This window comes from Scyliorhinus canicula, chromosome 1 (assembly GCF_902713615.1).
Source record: "Scyliorhinus canicula chromosome 1, sScyCan1.1, whole genome shotgun sequence".
Classification (NCBI taxonomy): domain Eukaryota; kingdom Metazoa; phylum Chordata; class Chondrichthyes; order Carcharhiniformes; family Scyliorhinidae; genus Scyliorhinus; species Scyliorhinus canicula.
The window spans coordinates 35,008,153-35,026,728 of NC_052146.1; the positions used below are offsets into that span (position 1 = coordinate 35,008,153).

The window sequence follows — 18,576 nt, forward strand, 5'->3', positions numbered from 1 at the left end:
GTGTTCTCAGTACAAGCTCCTGAAGGGTGTGCCAGACACAGATTTTCACAGTGCATGCTATGGATTTGTAGTAGTTTTATTTGCTTTATTTGACTATTTAACCAACAGTGTGAGGACTATGATAGATGAATTGTGTATTGATTTTTTTTCTAGCAGAGATTGAAATAAAGGGCTGACTAGAAACAGTACCCTATTGATCTCCTGAAAGTATTGTTTTCAATTTTTAAGTTATGGGGATATTAGTTCTCAAAACAAGTATTTCCAGATAATTATCAGGGTTTAACTTTAAATGATCTAACAAAATATAATTGATTTTTATCCTATTATTTTAAAAAGCATTGAAAAACTAGGAACTTCAACATGTGAGATATCAAGGTACCATAATAACAACAAGCGTATAAAGCATTAAAAGTAAATACGTAAATGGAAAATTTTGCAGTATGTACTAAAATTTAATTGAGCCTTCGTTCAGTGGTAGGTAGTACCTTTGTGCCTGAGGTTCCCGGATTAGTAAATGATCCCATGATGCTATTTGAAGAAGAGCAGAAGAGTTTCCCCCCAATGTCCTGCTCAATGTTTATCCTTCAACCAATATCACCTCAGACAGATTATCTAATCATTCATTTGTTTGAAGGTTGTGGGACCCTGCTGTATGCTAATTTGGCTGTGGCATTTGCCTACAAGGTAACAGTTGTTAGATTACGCTTTGGCTGTAAAATACTGTACGACATCATATAAGTGCCATTAAATTAAAATTCTTCCTTTCTCGGTTTACACGCACAAAGGTCATCCTTTCCCTAAGCAAAATTGAGATGTGAAAACATGCAGCCTCATTAATAACTAAACTGACTGTCCTTAGTTGAACCTTGATGCAGCCAGTGTAGTGCTCTGATTCAGTTACCTGTGGTTTTTTCAGCTGTCGTGGAGAGTAGAGATAAATCGATGGTAGATAATCGATGAAGGTAAGCTTTTCTGACAACTTTTTAATTCCAAAAACAACATAAGTTTGCAGAGTTAGAAGGGACACCTCAAATACACACACTTTTTTAATGAAACGTTCTTAACAAAACTACACCCCACTTTGTTTCAGCTCTCAAAATTCTACCGTAATATTTTCAAGCTATTACTAAGGAATATTGAAATTGACAGTGGATCCAAAAGTGAACAGTTTCTCAGTAGAGTGACAAAGAGAAATCTTTAGAATTGATAGCCACATGGCGTTTAGGTTTTCTGTTTGTCCATGTATTACCATGTTTTGAAAACTAGGGCAGAACATAATGAAGAGGAACACCCAAGGATCAGCAGCACGAATTAGAAATACAAATTGAATTTGTCCTTTTAAATTCATAAATACATCTGTTGGAAAACTTGCTTATTCGATCATATGCTCTCCAGGTTATGAAATTCGGTTATTTGACCATATGCTCTCTAGGCATTAAATTCAGTCGCCAAAAACCTTTAAAGCTAGTTAATTATGTAATTTATCAAGCAAAATATAGCTTTGTGGATTGCATTCCATAGCTTACTTTTCCAATTTAGGGTGCAGTCTTCTTTTCATTTTCTCTCAGTTTCGCCCCTTCTCTAGGTATTCTTCTCTTGAGGAAATTCAGTTTAGGACGTGTGGGCAGAATAGACATTCGATGGCTGGTATCAAGAACTCACTGTCTGAAATATAACAATGTTGAACTGCAGCATTTTGCTTTGTGACACTCCAGGCTGAAGACATTTCTTAATTCTGTATCAAGCTAGATTTACTAATACTTGTTCCTCAATTTCTTGTTCATAGAGTGCTGGCACTGTGTCAGCTGGTAGGAAATTCCTAATTCAGCAGTATAACTATCCTTCTGAGTCATTAGCAAGCCTCACAAATGATGGCCAACCTGCTCCACATCCAGTTAATTGCTGCCCTTGCAGCCACTGCAGTGACACAGTTGAGAGAAGTTACAAGTGCTTCCACCATGGTATTCCTTTTCTTTTTGGACTCTTATCTGTCTCCTATAATTTCTTGTACACCTGTTAATCTGTGCTTTTTTTGGGCCCATAATATTGCACCAGAGGTATAAAATAGGAGTCCAGATCACTGATATTGCCATGTCATTGAGACCAAAGACATGTTAACTGAGAAGAACAAAAGATCGAGTGTTGAACTTTATAGTTACATGAGTAGAGCAGAATTGGAAAGTTTCATGCTACAACTGGACATTATTCTGGTACTTTTACATTCTTGAAAAATTAAATTTGAAGCAATATTTCAAGCAAGACAGAGCCAATTGCTGAAAATCAAATTTAGGGCTCCCATTCTTTTCCACAGTTTTCGGTTACGATGATGAAGACAAAAATCTTTTAAGAAGCAGTTAGATGGTGCAGGTTTTCTCTGGATAGATCAGTGAAGATGGATCAAATTATTTCCTATTAATCCATTCAAAAGATTAATATGACTGAAGAATGTACTGTAGCAGGTTAGTTTGCTACATCATGTGTCAAACTGTTTAATTTTATTTAATACCTATGGTATGCAGACTAATGCTTTTGTCTTCTTGAAAACAATTTATTGTTTTCTTAATTTATTTTGCTTGAAGGTTATTTTTGATTGGGGAAGAAACTTTTTCTGTGATCATTGTGAAAAAAATTCCTGACAGAAACCTTGGAAGGAGGTGATTAACATGAACTGTTAGAGTATTAAATAGAGTAATAAAATATTGGGAACATTATAGAAAAGCTAAATTTAAAGCAATGCTTTGAAAGAGATGGGTTTAAGTTGCAATCTCTATGAATGGTACTGAGCATAAGACCGTAAGAAATAGGAACAGGAGCAGGCAGTTCGGCCCCTCACCCCTGCTCTGCCATTCAACAAGATCATAGTTGATCCGACCGACATTCTTCACGTCCGCTTTCCTGCCATTTTCCCATAACCCTTGATACCTTACTGATCGAGAATCTATCTATCGCAGTCTTAAATATACACAAGGACACTGCCTCCACAGCTGTCTGTGGCAACGAGTTCCAAAGACTCAACCCTCTGAGAGAAGAAATTCCTCCTCATCTCAGTCAGAATTGAAGCTCCTTTATTCTGAGACAATGTCCTCTGGTCCAAGCTTCTTCCTTGAGGGGAAATATCCCCTCAGCATTTACCCTGTCACGCCACTTAAGAATCCTATGTTTCAATGAGTTCACCTCTCGTTCAGCTAAATTCCAATGAGTAGAGTCCCAACCTGTTTAATCCCTTCATACCGCTGAACATTCTCTGAACCGTCTCCAATGAGATATCTTTCCTTAAATAAGGCGACCAAAACTGCTCAGAATATTCCAGATGCAATCTCACCAGTACCTTGTACAGTTGCAGCAAGACTTCCGGACTCTCATACTCCAACCCCCTTGAAATAAGGACCAGCATTCCATTATCCTTCCTGATTACTTGCTGCACCTGTGTGCTAGCTTTCTGTTTCATGCACAAGAACCCCCAAATCCCTTTGTGTTGTAGCTTTCTACAGTGTTTCTCCATTTGAATAATATTCTGTTTTGTTCTCCCTACCAAAATGAATAACTTCCCATTATTATCCATTTGCCACATTTTTGCCCACTTACTTAACCTATCAATATCTCTCTGCAAACTGTTTGTATCCCTCTCCAAACTTGTCTTTCCACCTATTTTAGTGTCATCTGCAAATTTGGCTACAGTACATTTGTTTCCTTCCTCAAAATAATGAATATATATTTTAAACATTTGCGTTACCAGCATTGATCCTTGTGGAAACTCATTGGTTACAGGTCACAAACTTGAAAAATACCCCCTCTGTCCACTTACTGTTTCCTGCCCATTAGCCAATTCTCTATCCATGGCAATATACTAACTCCAACACCATAAGAACTAGGAGTAGGAAATTCAGTCCCTCAAGCCCGCTCAGCTATTTAATACGATCATGGCTGATCTGTCGGCCTCGGCTTCACTTTCCTGCCTGTTCTCCATAACCCTTCAACCTATTAATGTCTATCTCCTCAAAGTTACTCAAAGTCATATGTAAAAAGCAAGAGGGTGGCCAGGGAAAGGATTGGACCACTTGAGGACAGTGCGGAGAATCCGTGTGTTGAGCCAGAGGAAATGGGTGAGGTATTAAAGAGTACTTTGCATCAGTGTTTACCAAAGAAAGGGACTTTGTGGAAAATTAATCTTGGGTAGGGTATGTGGACAGTCCGGATCATGTTAACATCGAAAAGGAGGAGGTAATGGGTCTTTTAAAAGATATTACGGTAGATAAGGCTCCTGGGCTGGATGGGATTTACCCCAGAATACTAAGGGAAGCAAGGGAGGAAATAGCTGGGGCCTTGACTGACATCTTTGTATCCTCATTGGCTACAGGTGAGATCCCAGAGGACTGGAGAATAGCTAATGTGGTATTGCTGTTTAAGAAAGGTAGCAGGGATAATCCTGGAAACTAGGCCGGTGAGCCTCACGTCGGTAATAGGTAAATGATTGGAGAGAATTTTCAGGAACAGCGTTCATACCCATTTGGAAACAAATGGACTCATCAGCGATAGCATGTTTTTGTGAAGGGCAGGTCGTGCCTCACTAACTTGATCGGATTTTTTGAGGATGTGACAAAGATGATTGATGAGGAGAGGGCAATGGATGTTGTTTACATGTTTACAGTAAAGCCTTTGACAAGGCGCCTCATGGCAGACTTGTACCAAAGGTGAAGTCACACGGGATCAGAGGTGCTAAGATGTTACAGAAGACAAAGGGTAGTAGTAGAAGGGTGTTTTTCTGAATGGAAGGTTGTGACTAGTGGTGTTCCACAGGGATCTGTGCTTGGGCCACTGTTGTTTGTAGTGCATATACACTATTTGGAGGAAAATGTAGCTAGTCTGATTAGTAAGTTCGTGGATGCCAATAAGGTTGGTGGAGTGGCAGATAGTGTTGAGGATTGTCAGAAGATACAGCAGGACATAGATAGGTTGGAGACTTGGGCAGAGAAATGGCAAATGGAGTTTAATCCAGGCAAATGCGAGGTAATGCGTTTTGGTAGATCTAACATGGAGGGGAAATATACCAAAAATGGCAAAACTCTTAGGGATATAGAAAGTCAGAAAGATCTGACTCTTAGGTATATAGAAAGTCAGAGAGATCTGGGCGTACATGCCCACAGATCTTTGAAGGTGGCAACAGAAGTGGACAAGGTAGCCAAGAAAGCATCTGGAATGCTTGCCTTCACTGGGTGGGGCATCGAGTATAAAAACTGGTAAGTCCTGCTACAGTTGTATAGAACCTTGGTAAGGCTGCAATTGGAATATTGCGCACAATTCGTCGCCACACTACATTGCTACAGGAGACGCACCTGAGGGTGGTGGATGAGACTAGGCTGAGGAAGGGGTCGGTGGGGTAAGTTTATCATTCGGTGGTTGTGATTCTGATTAATAAGTGGGAGCATAGTGGCAGACTCGGAGGGGGGGGGGGTGTGGGGGAACGAGGTACGTTCTGGTGAGTGGGAAGCTGGAGGGGATGCTGGTGGTATTAGTGAACATCTATGCACCAAACTGGGACGATGCGGAGTTTATGAGGCGGGCGTTGGGGAAGATTCCAGACCTGGACTCGCATAGACTGATCATGAGGGGCGGGGGACTTTAATACGGTTATAGATCTGAGGTTGGATCGGTCGAGTTCGAGGACCGGGAGGGTGCCAGGAGCTAAAGGGGTTTATGGAACAGGTGGGAGAGGTAGATCCATTGTGGTTTGGAGACCGAGATCGAAGGATTTTCATTTTTCTCCCAGGTGCATGAAGTGTTCTTCCGGATCGACTTTTTCGTTCTGGATAGGCCTTTCTTTTTTTTTCTTTAAATTTTCGAGTACCCAATTCATTTTTTCCAATTAAGGGGCAATTTAGCGTGGCCAGTCCACCTACTCTGCACATCTTTGGGTTGTGGGGGCGAAACCCATGCAAACACGGGGAGAATGTGCAAACTCCACACGGACAGTAACCCAGAGCCGGGATCGAACCTGGGACCTCGGTGCCGTGAGGCTGCAGGGCTAACCCACTGTGCCTCCATGCTGCCCGGATAGGTCTTACCTGGCGGGGGTGGTAGACACCAAGTAGTCACCGATTGTTGTGTCGCACCATGCCCCACACTGGGTGGATTTACGGGTGTGCAAGGAGGGGGAGGGGGGGGGCAGTACCCGCACTGGAGATTGGATGGAGGACTGTTAGCAGATGAGGAGGTGTGTGTGCAGGTGAGGGGGGCCATTCAGAACTAGGTGGAGATAAATGACACGGGATATTTCGGCAGCAAGGGTATGAGAGGCACTGAAGGCAGTAGTTACGTGTGAGTTGATTTCTGTACATAGGGCGAAGGTGGAGCGGGCAGAGATGGACAAGCTGGTGAGGGAGATTCTCCAAGTGGACAGGAGGTACTTGGAGGCCCCGGAGGCGGGGTTGTTTAAAGACAAGCAGAAGTTGCAGATGGAGTTTGGTCTGCTATCCACAGGGAAGGTGGTGGGGCAGTTGAGAAAGGTGAGAGGGGCGGTGTATGAATATGGAGAGAAGGCCAGTAGGATGTTAGCACACCAGCTCGGGAAACGGGAGGCTGCCATGGAGATAGAAAGAGTAAAGGATAGAGGGGGGAACACAATCTTGGACCCGGCAGGGGTGAACAGGGTGTTCAAGGAATTTTATAGTCGGCTGTGCGTGTCGGAGCCCCCAGCTGGGGTGGAGGGGATGAGGCGATTCTTGGGAGGGTTTGGAGTTTCTGAAGGTGGAGGAAGGGTTGGTGGATGCTTTGGGAGCCCTGATCAGGCTTGTTGAAGTAGTGGGGAGATTGGAGGCCATGCAGTTGGGCAAGGCCCGGGGCCGGACAGATACCCAATGGAATTTTAAGAGAAGTTTTCTGGGGTGCCGGGTCCGTTGCTGGTTAGGGCATTTAACAAGGCTAGGGAGCGCGGTGTTCTTCCCCCAACAATGTCACAGGCTTCGATCTCATTGATCCTGAAGTGGGAGAAGGACCCAGAACAATGCGGGTCGTACAGGCCAATCTCCTTACTGAATGTAGATGTCAAATTGTTGGCCAAGATTTTGGCCTCGAAAATAGAGGATTGTGTTCCGGGGCTAATAGGGGAGGGACCAGACAGGATTTGTCAAAGGAAGGCAGTTAACAGCCAAAGTTAGAACGCTATTTAATGTCCTCCGAAGCTAGGAAAGTGGAGGTAGTGGTCACTGTGGACGCGGAGAAGGCCTTTGATCGGGTGGAGTGGAAGTATTTGTGGGAGGTCCTAAGGCGGTTTGGATTTGGGCAGGACTTTGTAAACTGGATCCAGTTGCTGTACCAGGCACTCGTGGCGAGTGTGCAGTTGAACTGAGTGAGTTCGGACTATTTTAGCCTGAGCCGGGGGATAAGGCAGGGCTTTACCGAACTTTAGGAATTATTACTGGCTGGCAAATATAGCCATGATTAGGTAGTGGGGGAGGGGTCGGTGTGGGAGAAGGTGGAGGTGGCGTCATATGGGGGCACAAGCTTAGAAGCACTGGTAACGGCACCTCTGCTGTTCTCGCCGGCTCGGTATTCCACAAGTGGTGGCGGCTCTGAGGGTATGGGGGCAGTGACGGAAGCATATGGGAGTGGAGGGAGCATCGGTGTGGACTCCAAACCGGTGTGGGAACCACCGGTTTGTACCAGGGAATTTGGATGGGGGGTTCTGGATGTGGCAGAGAGCAGGGATTAAGAGGTTGGGGAATCTGTTTATCGATGGGAGGTTTCCTTGTTTGGAGGAGGAGTTTGAACTGCCGGGTGGAAATGGGTTTGCTATCTGCAGGTGAGAGATTTTGTACAAAGGCAGGTTTCGACCTTTCTGCTTCTGCCGCCACAGGGGATACAGGACAAGGTAGTTTCAAAAACGGCAGTGGGGGAAGAGAAGTTCTCGGAAATTTATAAAGAGCTCATGGAGTGGGAGGGAACTCAGGTGGGGGGGTGGGGGGGGGGGGGGGTAAAGCGTAAGTGAGAAGATGAGTTAGGTAAAGAGCTGGAAGCAAGTCTGTGGGAGGATCTTCGAGTAGAGTCAACACGTGCTCATCATGTGCCAGGCTCAACCTGATACAATTTAGGTTGTATTAGATTTTAGATTTTTTGAAGGAGTATTGGACAGGTGTGGGAGATATGCGGGAGGGCCCGCGAATCATATGTACATGTTTTGAGCATGACCAAAGCTTCGGGGATTTTGGCAGGGATTTGCCAATCTCCCGTCCACTGTGCTAAAAACGAGGGTGGCGCTGAGTCTAGCGGTGACGATTTTTTGAGTGTCGGAAGACCCGAGAGTCCAAGGGGCGAGAGAGGCTGACGTTTTGGCCTTTGCCTCCTTGGTAGCCTGGAGACGTATCCTGTTAGCATCCTCCACGCTTGGAGCCCCCAAAATCGGAGGTATGGGTTAGTGACATGGCTGGGTTTCTCAGGCTTGAGAAAATTAAGTTCGCTCGAAGAGGATCAATGGTGGGGTTCTTCCGGAGGTGGCAGCCATTTATCAACTTCTTCGGGAAAGCTAAACTGTTAGCTGATGCAATAGGAGGAGGGGTTAGGGAACAGGGAGGGGTGGTGGTGGTTAGGGGGACTTAGTGTAGTTTAGATGGGATCAGCGAGAGAAGGGACCGGGAAACTGTGTGTATAAACCATATTGGCTGGGTATAGTTGTTGGTTGGGAAGGGTGTTATTTATTGAGTTATGTTTACATTTGTATTTGTTGTTGTAAAATCATAATTGCCTTAAAATGTTTTCAAAAAAATTATATTTTTCACGGCGAGCATCCATTTGAATTCACAAGCTGTGAGAGCATCATTGATTTACTTTATTTACTCTGAAATTATCAGCCCTTGATAAGTGACTGTTTGAATCACAACAGCAATATTACCTGAATCAGAACAGCAATATTACCTGAAAGGTTATTGTGATTCAAACAATCACCTAAATTTATGCCCTTTTTCTTTTCCTCCCCTTCACATTCCCAGCAATTGATTTCTTTGTTTTAATTATGCACAAAATACAAGGAGGTTTTATTTTTATCTCTGTATGAGTGACTGAAAAATTCATTGTGAAGAGTGCCTATCCATATATGGCTAGGATGTCATTTTAATTTTAATATGGTCTGACAGCAGCAAGCCTGAGACAGTTTCACGTTTTAAAACTGACAAATTTGCAAAGCCGTAATAAAAGTTAAAATAGATGTTGACAACTTATATGTTGTCTTCATTGGATATGAATTTATCTGATGCAGTCTATAAAATTTAACGTGAATGAAGTTTTTTTTAAATTTAGAGTACCCAATTTATTTTTTCCAATTAGAGGCAATTTAGCGTGGCCAATACACCTAACCTGCACATCTTTGGGTTGTGGGGGCGAAACCCACGGAGATACGGGGAAAATGTGCAAACTCCACACGGGCAGGGATTCGAACCTGGGTCCCCAGCGCCGCAGTCCCAGTGCTAACCACTGGACCACCATGTCGCCCTGTGAATGAAGTTTTTGAAAGTCAGTTCCATGTACTGGCTTTCAGTACATGGATATGGCACACAATTTGTAATGTGTGGCAATGATGGTCAAAGCATATAGTTCCCATTTAATTTAATGATTAAAAAATAAATTAAGTTTTGTTCCCATTCATTAGAGTTTTCAAAAATAAACTTATTACACAAGGAGAATGTGAACAGGCAAGATGATGCCAGTATCGCAAATTTGGTACTCCGCTTTGCTTTACAGGATCTGTTAGAAATAGCAGATTTGTACATTTTTAAAAATTTTATATGCGAGAAATCTGTATGATTTTGTATCAGTTCATGGAATATTTGAAAGAATAGCAAGCCATAATTCACATTTGTTCAACAATATCATCTTACTGTAGTTTTTAGCCTGGGCGACTTGACCAGGCAAGCTTAAAAATAGCAACAGCTGTTACGAGAAATGGGAGTTTCGTATCAGAAAGGGAAAAATGGTGCACTTGCATTGCTTTACATTCTGTCCCCAGGACTTCTACGGTACTTCACAACCAATGAATTACTTCTGAAGGAATGGAAGAAAATATTAGTTGCTGCAGAATCTCTTAAAACAGAAAATGAGGCCAATGACCAGTTAATCTGTGAATAGTTTTGAGTGAACGAGGAATGTTGGCTTCAACGAATAAACTTCTCACTCGGCAGTGAAAGTGCTATTGATTAAGTTGAGCTGGAACATAGCCAGGCAATAGTTACACCTCCAGTACATTGCATGAATTTATTTTTATAGCTTTTGATTTGTTGTCCAAGTGACTGTTTTCAAAATAAGCAGTGTTTCCTGATTTTGTTTTTATATTTTAAGCTACCACAATTAAATTAGATTTCTTTTAGAATGACCTTAATAGAACATGATATTTATTTACATTTACAATCTTTATTTTCTGATTTATTTTTCCGAGTGAAAGTATCTTTCGGGGGAAACTTTTGCCCTTTAGTTAATCATTAACACTTTTTCCTTGATTTTAGAACTGCCAATCAGAAAGATGCGATCATGCAATTTTCTGCATACGTTTTTAGAAACTTCATTATATTCATAGCATTTATAGAATTTACAGTGCAGTTACCCCACCCAACCCCACACCTCCACCCTAACCCCATAACTCAGTAACCCCACCCAACACTAAGGGCAATTTTGGACACTAAGGGCAATTTAGCATGGCCAATCCACCTAACCCGCACATTTTAGGACTGTGGGAGGAAACCGGAGCACCCGGAGGAAACACACGGGGAGAACGTGCAGACTCCGCACAGACAGTGACCCAAGCTGGGAATCGAACCTGGGACCCTGGAGCTGTGAAACAATTGTGCTAACCACCGTCCTGCCCTGCTAAGAATTATGTTAAGAATGGCTGAGAAATGGATAGTCACAGTATCACAATGTTGTTATGGTACTTCTCAGTTTGCTAATGAAACATAATTATTTCATCAGTTAGCCCATTTAGTTAATCCAGCAGTGGAGGGTCAAAATGCAGCATTTAAAATGGATGACTTATTTGGAAAGACCAGCTTAACAATTAGACATGCACTTACCTTGAGAAATGAATTTCCATGACTGACTACGGTTAGTTACTCTCTTATAATAAAAAAGCTATATATGTGAATGTATTTCGATGTTTGTTTAAAAATTGCAGTTTTATGCAGTGAATATACATAAAACATTTTGGTCCTGAATTACATGGAATTTTTAATATGTACAATGGAAGCATTTAATGGATCAGAAATGAACCTGATATTTTAGCAACTTAGCTATTCATTAATGTCCAAGTAGACTAGATCATATTTTCCTTTTGAAAAAATTAACAAACATCCAGAAGTCAAATGAAGTTCAAATATCATCTTCATCTTCTTCTTCATCTTCTTCTTCATCTTCATCTTCATGTTGGTTTGCACTCGAGCATCAAAAATCATATCATCAAGATAAAGATGAAGATGTTTTGCCAGAAATAATATCTTAAGCAAGTTGGTCAACTCTGAATGGGAAGCTCTTCTGAAAACATTGCAAATAAATGCCCTTGCCCTGTGCTATTCCGCAGCTGAATGTATTTACCTGGTCTGGGAATGTTGCCCCATGTCAAGAAAATGAAAACCATCCTTGTTACGGCTCACAAAGCTATTGCAGGCTGCCTGAAACCTATTAAGCTGAACAATCTGTACCTGCTTGCTGCTGTTGCTCACCCGGCACAAGGAGGCAAGTTATATCAGGAATAGAATGGACAGTGCTCTGTTCCAGAAAGAGCCAACAACAAATAAGCTCAAGTCAGGGTCAGCTTCTTACATTCTCCAGCCTTTCGACTGTAAACCCTCCAGCTGATTGGTCAATACATCTAGAGACAAAGGCACATGCATTGTCTAATAATTCAGAAGGAATCCCACCCATCAGGAACTAGTGAAACATGGTCTACCTGGCTATAGGACAAAGAACAATACAGCACAGGATCAGGCCCTTCGGCCATCCAATCCTGTGCCGATCACGTGTCCTATCTAGACCAACCGCCTGTATCCTTCTATACCTCAACTGTCCATGTGCTTATCCAGATAAGTCTTAAAGGTCGCTAACATATCTGCCTCAACCACCTCCCTTGGCTGTGCATTCCAAGCCACCACTGTTGCTATATTTATTTGGTTATAAATATGGCGGTCAGTATGGTCGCCTTCCTTAATCCTAATTATATTTGCTTTAGAGTCGCCAGGTATCTCTCAATACCGCCACAAGGTTCAAACCCGAATACTGATCAAAGAGCCAATACAACAGTTACTTAGTCCAAAGTCAATACTATTTATTTACATACACAGTAAGATCTACTCATGCACAAAGTACTACAAACTAAACTATCTCTAACACTAATACCTATACTTAACTTTGGGTGCCCACTTAGTCAGAGAACAATGGCCGTTGTTCGGATCTGAGGTTGTTGGGTTCGAAGAGGTACAGGAGAACAGCTAAGGTCGTCTGTCTGGTAGCGAGCATTGACCTTGAACTTACTTGCATCTGGTGCAGCACAGTGAAGGAAGGGTCTCTTCGCTTTGAGAGCCAATTCCAAGAGAGCGATTCTCTCGTGGGGGTTCCTTCTTATACCTGGAAGGGCTTTGCGCGCTTTTAGGCGGGCCTTAAACTTGGCCCCAATTAATTGGGCCGCTTCTTGATCACTGGTATTGATCTTGACCAATAAAGGGGTGGGTGCCCTGATGGCTGGGCATGTCTTAGGTGGCCGTTGGCTTAGCTTTGTTTGTGCTTTCGGTTTGGGGAGCTGGCGCAGGATGTCTGAAACCGCATCGGTTGCTTGAGTGTCTTTCCTTTGTTCCCGGAGATGGGCCATTAATGTGCTAATCGACCTATAGTTTCAATTCAGTCTGGAGCTGTCTCTCCGATATGCATGCAGGCTCTGTGCCTGATTGTTTTCCTGACATTGTCCACAGTTCCCTACATACTTTGCGATCATCCATTTTGTATTCTGGAAGTGGCCATCCCAGATGGCTACATTCCCTCCTTGTGATCCTCAACGCGAAGCGTGAAGGATCAAATTACTGCATCTGCTTTGTTCTCCTCCTAGGTCGGGCACCCATAAGTAAGGACAGGCTCTACACTACTCTGTCCTATGAATTGGAACTTTTACCTAAATCGTTTATATACACACATCATTATAAAATTCTACGGGGCGCTATGACATTCAGGCATGCATCACAAAATAAAAACACTGGAACCTCTAACTATTCTTGTCTAAACTATCCTTAATCAATGAAAAGCATGTACAACATTCTAAACTATACAGTAGCAGCAACACGGGTTTCTGTGGCTTGGCAGTCAAGAGTTTTACATCTTTTTATTCGAACAAACAATCACAAAAAAAACTGATGCTCTTTAATTCACTTGAAGAGAGTGGGGGGGGGGGGGGTTTGTTGAAGTCCGAAAATAGGGGGCCTGAATATATATACCGGAGTGCGGGAGGCTTCCTCCGCCATTTCCTAAGTCTCAGTGTCTGAATGACACTGCAGAGTATCACAAGTACTAATAGTGCTTCTACAACGTAGGACAGGGAATACCAAGTAATGAACTTGTCACACCAGGGTGGTGTATCGGTTGCTATCTCTGGGTACAGTGTATGGCAGGGATGGGAAACATTCACGGCCTGTGGGGTAGGGGGTCAGGTGGGTCGCGTCCGCGCGCATCTGTAGGGATCCCGTGAAGATCCAAATGTAGACCATGATGTCTGTCTTCATGTTCTCTTCCGTAGTTTTCCTGAGGCCTCTGTGGTTCTGGATTTCTGTGGACACAAGCATAATATCTGTTATTATCTTGCTTAAGATCTCGTATGTCTGTCTGTCCTTTTATTGCCAATTACCCATTATAATTGGTCACCATCTGTGACTCCCTCATTTTTTAAAAACCAAATATTTTTGGTCGAAACATCCAAGAAGAAAATACTGTCACAGCACGAGCAGTCTCGCAGCCTGTGCGATTGATGCGGTGAGTGTACCATCCCAGTGTTCGAGGATGTAAATAGCATATGGAGAGCAACCTAAGGGTCGCCGTCAAACAAACAAAAGAGTTTTGAACCAAAAGTTCCGAATGGGGTGCGTGGAATCCCCGGGTAGGACGGTGACCAGTGCCGTATGTGCATTACCCAAGCGTAGGTGAGCAGGGGGTCCTCAGGCAGGGCGGGGACCAGTGCCGTTACTCCACTTCCTGAGTGACCGGACAAGAACGGTAAGAATTTGTGATCGTCGTGGGTGTTGCTTTTTGTGGCTACCTGCAAATCAGGAGAGTAGCTGTGATCGGTTGTCTGTGGACAAACTAATTCCATTAACTGCCAGTGGGTGTTAAAAGAGTGGTGGCATGGGGCCATGAAAAAAACTTTTAACTGCACAAATAACATTTAACATTCATAATAACAAACATTTAATGTAACAAACTAACATAACAAAATTTGTGCAGGTTCCATCAGAAAGGGCGCCGTAAATCTCCATCGGTTCCTTTTTACCATCATCTGGACACTGATGTGTTGGGCAGGCTGGGTCAATGTGGGCTGCACTTGATGCAGCGTAGCGAGAGACAGACCTCCAACATTTGATAAGGTGCAACACGATTTTATTTAACGTATTAACTATTAAACATGTTCAACCGTGGGTTGAAACTATGCTGACTTGACTGGAGACCTAGTGCTAGCCTGACCAGATGTTCTAGCTACCGCATGGTGTTTGCACTGACTAGCTCACAAACTCTGACTGTCTCAGAGGCTGGGTCCCGAGAGAGCGGGAAACCTGGTGCCCTCTGGCTGTATAGTGGTAGTGTCCTGTCTGGTGATTGGCTGTTCTGTTCTGTGTGCTTACTGGTCATCCTGTGTGTCAATCACTGCCTGTCTGCACGCCATTATATACATAGATGTGTATTATGACAGACACCTCATTGCTCTATAGCGAAAAAAGTCACAAAGGGATTTGTTTGGTGGGAGTCAGAGTTTAAGTCATTATCTTCTCCCGGTTGTCATACACGTGACTGGAGTAGTTGTGCCAAAGCTGCTTGGGGCGAATTGGGGTCCATCTCATCATTCTGGATGAGCCTGTACGAATTGTCTCGGTGCCAATGTTTCGTATCGAGGTTGGAGGTGCTAGAGGGCAATCCATAATCGTCGGGCGGTGGGTCTGGATCAGGGGCTTTAATGTCGAAGGGGTCACTGGAATCTTGCTCGGAGTCGCTGGTAGTGGGGCCTGGTGCAGGGGTGTAATCGTGGCGTGGTGTGCTGGTGCTGTCGCTATCGCTGTCGCTGCTGGTTGGAGGAAGGGAGAGGCGGAGTCGTGCCTCTGGGGGAGGAGTCGAAGTAGTGAGGATGGGCTGGGCTGGTTGGGGAGGGTAGGAATAGGTTGTTTGTGGGCGTGGCGTGTTCATCTGCTGATGCAAGTGAGAGGTGGTGTGAATGGTTGTTCTGCGTGCCATAAGCCTTCAGCTGGTTTATGTGGAACCACGCAGACTTGCCATTGGGATAAGTGATTTTATATACGGAGGGGCTGACTTTATCAGTAATAGAGTATGGTCCTGCAAATTTTGGGAAAAGGAATGAACTGGGGTTGTATGAGGCTAGCATAACCTGCTGCCCTACTACAAATTCTGTGGCGTGTACTGTCTTGTCGAAGCAAACTTTACTTTGCTTCTTGCGTGTCCCAAGCCGAACAGCTGCGGCGAGCTGAGCTGCTTTTACATTCTCTATAATCTGCTGAACTGCTTTCTCATGCATGAGTGCGGGGCTGGCCAAATCGAGTCCTAACAAATATTCTGTCCCTTTCATGGGTTATCCGGTCATGAGGGTGTGGGGGGTGTATCCTGTTGACGTGGATACCATGTTTCTTATGAACATCAGTGCAAAGGGGAGAACACTGTCCCAGGTGCTACTGCGTGGAAGTCCTCATCTTGTAAAGTTGTGCTGAGTAAGGATTTTGGCCGTCATTTTAGCTGTGTTTGTTCTGGATGGATAGGCTTCCACCCATTTTGTGAAGGTGTCGATGACCACCAACACATACTTAAAACCATTCCTGCAGGGGGGTAATCAATCTGCAAATTCGTCCAGGGGCCATTAACAGGGTGGGTGTGACTAAGCTGACCTTTACTTGCGTATCTGTCCGGATTGTTCTGGGCGCAGATTAAACAGTTTTCAATGTAGTGCATTACATTGGTTTTTAAATCGGGCCACCAGCAGAGAGGTCTGAAGTGGGCGAGGGTTGCTTCTATGCCTTCATGTCCATGGTTGCCATGGAATTCACAAATAATTTGGTTTCTGTCCTGACTGGGGACTACATAATACCTTCTTTTAAAATCACACCATCATGTGTTGTCCACGTGTTCTTGTATTTATCGTAGGGGGCTGGGAAGTTGCCATTTAAAACTTCCTGAGCTGTGCGTCTTCTTTTTGGGCCTGTGCTAAATCTTGAATGTTGGTCTGTGAGACCTGAACCGCGTCTGCTAGGGCGTCTGCCTTAACGTTACCAGGGGAGGAAGAACAATGGTGGCTACGAACTTTAATAATCCCATATTTCCGGTCTTTTGCTGTCTTTAGGATATGCTGGAGTAATGGGGCTGAGGGTAGGGGTTTTCCGTCTGCGGAAACAAATCCTCTAGATTCCCACAGGGGCAGGAATTCTGTCAAACTTACAGACTATAAACTGTTGGAATATATGTCGGCTGGGGTCGGAAACAAGTTGGGGTGTTCCACAATATATGCTACGGCTGCCAGTTCTGCTGCCTGTGAGCCTAAATGTCCTGGCAATTTCAAGGATATCTCCTCTAATGCGCGTCCTCTACATATATACCACTACCGGTAATCCTTTTTCCGTTTAAAACTGTGGAGGAGCCATCCACATAAATCCTTAGGGGTGTGGCTGTGGTCTCTGGGGTGTAGTACCTGGTTTTGGGTGATCTGACTTTGGTACGAAGGGTCCTGTATTGTGTTTTGTGGTTATTATTTCACACGTGGGGTACCTGCATAGTGTAAATTATCAGCGAGGAAAGTGTGGGTTATTGTCCTCTTTACTGTGATGTTCCGTCCCTGTAAGAGAAGGGTCCAACGGGCCGCGCGAATTTGGCTGACTGTGCCGTCCTGAAGTCTATCATCAAGTAGGAGTTGAGTTGGGGTGTGCTCAGTAAAAATGGTGATGGGGTTGAGTCCTGTAATGTAGCCGAAGTATTAAACTGGGAGCAGGTGCCTTTCGCAGGCAGAAAATCCTTGCTCGACTGGATCAAGTACTCGTGAGGCGTATGCAACGGGGCCTAAACGATCGTGTCTTTCTTGGAGGAGCACGGCCGAAAGGGTTCGGTCGGTGCTTGCAATTTCAATTGCGTACGGGGAGAGTGGATCTGGGATCTGTAACGCGAGGGCTGTGCTGAGGGCTCTTTTTAATGCACCCACGGCATCCGTGTGCTGTGGAAGCCATTCCCATTGTGCTTGCTTTTTGAGAAGTTCGGAGAGGGCAAAACCGTCGATGTGATTCCTACAGTAGCCAACCAGTCCTAGAAATGACCTGAGGCCTGTGACATTATGGGGCTGGGGTAATTTGATGATTGAGTCGATTCGTTTCTGCTCGATCTCGCGTTTGCCATGTGTGATCACTGTTCCTTAGTAAATCACTTTTTCCTGAAGAATCTGGGCCTTCTTGGGGTTCACTTTACAGCCAATGTGTTGAAGGAGTCCTAATAATTCGTTGAGAAGCAAAATGTGCTCTTTCTTAGTGTCTGTCTGTAGAAGCAAGTCATCTACATATTGGACCAGACAATCGGGTCGGGAAAATTTGGCTAAACCATTCGCCAGCTGTCGGTGGAAAATGGAGGGGGAGTTGTGGAAGGCACGTCCACGTGTATTGCTCTCCCTGGAAGGTGAAAGCAAATTTATATTGGCATGCTTTATCCAATGGAATGGACCAAAAGCTGATGCTAATGTCCAAAACCGAAAATAATTTTGACTGTAGTCCCTGTTTGAGCATTGTCTCGGGACTCGTGGCTATGGTAGGGGCTGCTACTGGGGTTACTTTGTTTAGTGCCCGAGAATCGATGGCCAGTCGCCATGATCCATCGGGTTTCCTGACAGGCCAAATTGGTGCATTATTTGTTGAGGTTACTGATCGAAGTACGCCTTGGTCAAGCAGACTCTGTATCATCTTTGAGATTTCTTCCTCTGCTTCTTGGGGAAAACCGTACTGCTTTTGCGGTCTGGGGTCGGGACCTGTAATGTTCACTAAGCCAACGATCTTGCCATGGTCATGTTTGTGCTGTGAAAATGCTGCTTTGTGTTGCTGCAGGACTTCCCTAACTTCTTTATTCTGACTGATGGCTCGAGGGTCGAACCAGAAGTCTCCTACTGCGCTAATTCTATTTTCATAGTCTCCAACTGTGAGCGTGGCGTGGGCTCATGTGGCCTTTGCCATTCTCCACACACATTTGTTTACGGGGGTGAATGATAGATCGTGGGAGCTCATAAAATCATTACCTAAAATGTGTTCGGCTGTCTGGGGTAGGTCGGCCAGAACTACGGGGTTTTTAGCTTTAATGTTCCCTATCTGAATCACTGCAGGG

At 44.1% G+C, this 18,576-nt stretch overlaps 1 protein-coding gene across 8 annotated transcripts in view; it reads left to right on the forward strand.

Annotated features, from left to right (window-relative positions):
- The window catches only part of zgc:193801 (uncharacterized protein LOC564476 homolog), a 98,237-nt gene that overhangs the window by 4,183 nt on the left and 75,478 nt on the right, over positions 1-18,576 (forward strand). For 3 of the 8 annotated variants that reach the window (XM_038782676.1, XM_038782298.1, XM_038782386.1), the window contains exon 2: positions 917-962. The exons of 3 other annotated variants lie outside the window; for them this stretch is intronic. In XM_038782676.1, the coding sequence (XP_038638604.1) occupies positions 957-962 (6 nt within the window). In that variant the 5' untranslated portion in view covers positions 917-956. Of the gene's footprint in view, positions 1-916; positions 963-1,831; positions 2,211-2,311; positions 2,460-18,576 lie in introns of those variants that run through there. 2 more of the 8 variants (XM_038782466.1, XM_038782547.1) reach the window with 2 other exon arrangements.